General features: G+C 43.0%; 1 protein-coding gene across 1 annotated transcript in view; it reads right to left on the reverse strand.

The window, feature by feature from the left end:
* adgrd2 (adhesion G protein-coupled receptor D2) overlaps positions 1 to 6,000 on the reverse strand; it is a gene marked incomplete at both ends in the record, with an annotated part of 66,569 nt that overhangs the window by 16,106 nt on the left and 44,463 nt on the right. Inside the window, one exon of the mRNA XM_079251734.1 lies at positions 3,780 to 3,900. Within this exon, the coding sequence (XP_079107860.1) occupies positions 3,780 to 3,900 (121 nt within the window). The remainder of the gene's footprint in view (positions 1 to 3,779; positions 3,901 to 6,000) is intronic.

Here is a 6,000-nt window from a genome sequence, read left to right on the forward strand (position 1 = left end):
CAGGCACCCCCCATCCTCAACTATCTTGGGCCCGGGTCCCTCTGCCGGGCACCAGGGCACGGACCCGCCCCCGCTGCAGCGGCAAGTCCAGGTCAGCCCAACTCCCCCACGGCAGGGCCGACCCCCCATCCCCGAGAAGCAGGGGACAGCCCCGGGCACCGGAGCCCAGGACCCGCACCCCGCCCACCCCACAGCGGCACGGCCACCCGTCACGGAGCCAATACCCGCCGATCCAGCCCCCGCCAGCGACCTCGCCCCACCGCCGCAAGGCAACTCCAACCATTGATCAACCCAAGGCCTCCCGCCAGGTCTGGAAACCTAGCCCCCCCAGTAATGAAGCAGCCAAGATCCCCGCCCAGGGGTCCACCCCAGACTCATAGCCACCTGAGCCACCCAGCCAGTCCCCAGCCCCGAGCGGGACGAGGTCACACTCTCCCCCCTACACTAAGTGATGGAGTTGATCACAGGAGACCAGAGAGAGTGAAATTCAACTGACTGATCCTTTGAGGAGGCAGACATCATTTCCATGCTGATGTAATCTAATAACAGATTTCTAAACTGCTGGATATACAGATTCTGTTTGCTTTTCCAGTTCACAAGGATAGTTTTCTTTGCAATGCACAGGCTGCTGAGGATTGGTTTTGCTAAATTAAACCCTATGTTATTTTCACCTAAGTGACTCAATAGGCACAATTTGGGGTTTGCAGGGATATTACATTTAAACCAGTCTGACAGATCTTTACATACCTGGAGCCAGAATCTCTGGACAGGTGGACAAGACCATAAGGCATGGCAGTAGCTGTCAATCATGTTGTCAGTACAGTGTGAACAGATATGTGAGTGTAACAGACCCCATCTTGAACATCCTGTGTCCTGTATAATGAGTTCTATGCAGAATTTTGAATTGTATTAATTGCATGTTTGAATTCTTAGTCATTTTGAATGTGTTTGAGCAGATTTATGACCAGGAACTTTTTAAAGGCCTTGGTGGAGGTTTGCACTCTCCGAGTGTTTTTCTAGTTTCTCTTTTGATCGTGCCTTTTACACACCGGGACCGATGCAAATAAATGATTTGAAAATTGTGAATAATTCAAAGGTAAATGATCAACTTTTCTGTTTATACACAGCAAGTATGATGCAAAATTGCAAATAAATTATGAAAATTGTAAAACAAACTCGCAAGGTGAATTCCACATCAAGCCACAACAGCAGTGTGCTGATGCTGCAAAAGAAAAGACGAAAATAGGCGCTGGGTCCTTCCGGTTCCAGAAAAGAGAGGATCTGAAACCGGACCGCTATCGATTCAGAACGGACTTTAGGACGTCTGTGGGACAGTTGGAGGATCTGCTGTAGCGGGTAGCTGCTTGCTTTAAGAAGCAGAGAAGAAAAATAAAGTTGTTCGGCAATGATGGTATAAAGTCTGAATGAATAACTGCATAGCTCCCAACTGGTGATCTACACGTCAACATTCCTTCCCTGATTGGTCAATTATATATCCGTCTGATGCAAATATTTAAAAAGTTGACCTCAGTTTGAAAAAATAAAACTTACGAAATTGGAATTTCGTCGTTGATGTGAACGTTTTCTAGTAGGTGTGTAAAGGCCTGTGCTTCTTTTCAGTTATACCATGGAAGACCACATAAAGAGAACCATTTGGCTTTGATCTTAATTATAATTCATAAGCAGCAGCTTGACTGGAGCAAACTACACTTTATCATCAGATGAGGAGGAAAGCATGACAATTATAGAGGAATTAAGAGGAGTATAGAAGATGGATGGATGGATGGATGGATAGATGGATGGATGGATGAATGGATGGATGGATGGATGGATGAATAATGGACGATGAATGATGATAGTTGGATGGATGAATGATGGATGGATGGATAGATGGATAGATGATGGATGGACAGTGAATGGATGATAATTGGATGGATGGATGGATGGATGAATGGATGGATGGATGGATGGATGGACAATGAATGGATGATAGTTGGATGGATGGATGAATAGATGGATAGATGATGGATGTACGATGAATGGATGATAGCTGGGTGGATGAATGGATGGATGGATAGCTGGATGGATGGATGGATGAATAGTCGATGGATGTACAATGAATGGATGATAGTTGGGTGGATGAATGGATGGATGGATGGATGGATGGATGTACGATGAATGGATGATAGCTGGGTGGATGAATGGATGGATGGATGGATGGATGGATGTACGATGAATGGATGATAGCTGGGTGGATGAATGAATGGATGGATGGAAATTAAATATCAAATGTTTTCTTGCAAATTTGTGACAACAGGCATTAAGAAAATGAATGAATGTTTCTCATCAAGAACGGCACTAGCGGACTTCACACTTCCCAAACCAGTTCAGCATTAATGTGGTCAGACTGAACACATCTTAAAAACTGCATGCTTGTTGGTGCTCAAGGCTGGAATGATTTACCTAAATCATGGTTTACAAACCCCCAAAAACCACCCACTGATGGAGATATTGCATAACAAATAAACTTACCACAAAATTTACATCTACTTAGTCAACGGACCGTCACACTTCTCAGAGGCAGAATTAAAAGCTTACAAGTCGTTAAATGAATATTTTATCTGATGATGAGGAAAAGACCTGTGTATGGAAAAAAAACCTTGTTTGGGGAAACCTGAGAATGGTCCATGATACTTATTATATCACACCTGACTGCATCACTCACTTCTGAGTGATTGTTATTGGTCGGCCTACTTGTTAAAATGCAGTACATGTCCCTAAACTTCTGTTACTCACTGTTACAGTGAGTCTGTGTTTGGTCATCCTAGGAGTAGATATGCTTTTTATAAACCAGGGGTGTTTCATCGTTGGTCCTCGAGGGCCAATGTCCTGCAATGTCCTTTCCATGTATGCCTGCTCCAACAAACCTGACTTCAGTTCTGGCTTTAGAGTTCTGCACAGTGACTGACGAGTTTGGGTCAGGTGTGTTGGAGCAGGGATACATGGAAAACCTGCAGGATTGTGGCCTTCGAGAACCGGAGTTGGACACCTCTGGTAAAAACCAACATGAACAAATTAAGCAAGCATGAATCTGAGCTGGTTTGGTGTTGATCTGTATGAACTGAACTTTGAATCAGTTCTTGTGAAGCGTTAACTCAGACAACACTGGGTATTGATGCATAAAAATGACACTGTATGGACACACACACACACACACACACACACACACACACACACACACACACACACACACACACACACACACATGTCCATGGTCTGAAACAGTACCAGAAAGTAAATGAACAAAATGACTTTATGCAAAATGAACATCATTTTTGAAAATGCACAAAACCTGGAAATGATTTTGTTGCTCTTTCACAATTTTCAGGTTTCTTTTTCTTCACCAACACAAGTTTTACTTGATTAATTTTAGCAAAACAACAACAAACACCCCCCCCCCCCCCCCCCCAAAAAAAAAACCCCCAAAAAAACAGCAAAAACTCAAAAACCAACAGATGAAGTTTGTGTGACATCTCTGTTTATAATGATGAGAGTTTTTAGAGACTTTAAGAACCCACAGGACAAAAAATATTTCTAATATTTTCATACCTGGCTCAAATTTTTGCTGTTTCTCTTCAAATAAAACAACTCCCCCATCGTGCAGATAAGAGCTTCTCTGCATTTCTAAATGTAACCTTGCAAGTTATTTTACAGTCTTTTCATAGCTCAAACATGTCAGCAGCCGTGGTGGTATGACTTGTATGGTATGTCTTACTTACTTGGAAAGAGTTGAGTGCGATGAAGATGTAGGCAATCACCACAGACAGATGGACCAGCACTCCACACAACCACGTCAGACCCAGCACAGGCAGCAGGATGAGAACTGGACGGGTCACGGCCCTACAGATGTGTAGAAACATGAGCCAAGCAGTCAATGCAGGAAGTCTTTTCTGTTTCAATATACAGCTAAAATATTTCACAAGGGAACCTTACAACAAAAGAACCTTACTCCTTTTTAATCTTTTTTTTTTCAAGAAATAAAGCTGCACTGCAGGAGTCCACTTCATGAGATAAATGTGTTGTAGACCAGTGTGGAAATCTCACAGTCTATTGTGAATCACCGCGATTGTTTGATACTATAAACCATGCCTGGGAAAGAGATTTACCCAGGACACATCTATCCGTCCATCCACCCATCCACCCATCCATCCATCCATCCATCCTCTATAGTCCTCTTAATTACTCATTAAAGCGGCTCTATGATGCTATTTCTAGTTTTCTGAGCTTTCTACAGTGTTATGGTGTTAAATACTTATTAGACATATGATCGGTGCCGGACATTTTTTTAAATCACCTTAACATGTTTGAGTTTTCCAGCACTCTCAAAGTTTGGTTTCCATGGCAACAGAAACAATTAGTTTCATCCATCCATCCATCCATCTCCTATACCTCTTGGTCCATGTCAGGGTCGTGGAGAAGGCGGGGTTTATTCCAGTGATTAGCAGGTGAAAAGCAGGATGGATGTGATGGACTGGACACCATCACAGGCCCAACACACAGAGAAACAACTACTCACACTCACTACCAAAGAGAATCTTGAAGGACTAATTACTCTGTCTTTGGACTGTAGATGGAAGCTGGCGTGTCGGAGTACAAATCTTTAAGCGTCTTTAAGCCGTACTTGGCATTCAGTCAGTGGCACCAGCGTGATTCCAGGGAAGAAATGTACAAGTCTATAGAAAGTGTTAATAAGACCAATTTCCACGCAGAAAAGCTTTTAGTATTTGAACAATTTTGTACTTAACCTGCCTGTGCGAACCCCGTCATGTGCTACAACAATGGAGGATTACAGTGTTGCGCTTGTGCTGCAGAAACTTCCCAGCACCACCATCAGCAACAAGTAGACATGTTTGTTTGCACCATTCAAGTTTATGGGCATGCTCCAGTTTTATTCTCTATTCTTAGCGTATTTCTTTTTGTGGACGCACATTAAAACGGTTTAGTCTTTATGGAAAACTTTAATTACAACTAAATTGTCTGTGGATGTGGCCTAAATATACATTTTGAGTTTATTATTCTATAGACAAATTAAATTAAAGTGGCTCGATTCTGCACATTTCAGTCTAATTTATTTTAATATGCAAGTCCAGAAGAGCAAGAAATAATTCGGCATATTTCACAATCCTCTTCATTCGTTTTGTATTGATCCTCTCAGATCAGCCTCTGTCAGAAACACGGCAACAGAGAAAGCTCCGCCCTATGTCCTGCCTGCGGCTGCGTCTGATTGGTCAACTGCTGGGAGTAGTTATACTGAGCAGTGAAAGTGGGTGTGGCTTCGTCAACGTGCACAACCTAGAGAAGATGAAGAATCACTGAATCCCTCCCTTGGTACGTCGCTAAAATTTTAAAGTAAAAGAAGACTCTAAAACCGATCCGTTGCCATGGAAACCAAACGTAGATAGTGCTGAACAACTCAAACATGTGTTTAGGTGATAAAAATCAGTGTCGCTCACATGTCTGATGAGTATTCAACACTATAACAAAGCTCAGAAAGCTAGACATAGCATCATAGAGCCGCTTTAATCCTCCTGCCAAACATAAACGTTTAAAACAATCACATTCTGACTAACAGATCTCAGATCAGTCAACAGATTCTTTCCAACCAATCCCTCCTGCACACAGCAGGAATGAACTCTTTCAGTCACATCAGTTCAGCAGACATACATCGGTGGGTGAGTGTGAGCATGGCAGCTAGGGCGTGAGAAAATCCGCCATGACAGGCAGCAGCGCATCAATCTCAGCTGTGTCTGATAAAAATGAGTAAAAGTACCTAGTGAATCATAAAGAATGTATTTGCAGCATTTCCTTAGTTATCCACGGCATTTGTCACTGAGGTGAAGCTGTGCACGTGTCTGTGGGCTGGCGTGTGGGTACAGTTGTGGTAACCAAGGAAACGGGGCTGTGGACACTAGTTCCTGAACAAAAGGGCTGCTGTGTAAG

The sequence above is a fragment of the Telmatherina bonti genome (assembly GCF_933228915.1).
Source record: "Telmatherina bonti genome assembly, chromosome: 13".
Taxonomy (NCBI): domain Eukaryota; kingdom Metazoa; phylum Chordata; class Actinopteri; order Atheriniformes; family Telmatherinidae; genus Telmatherina; species Telmatherina bonti.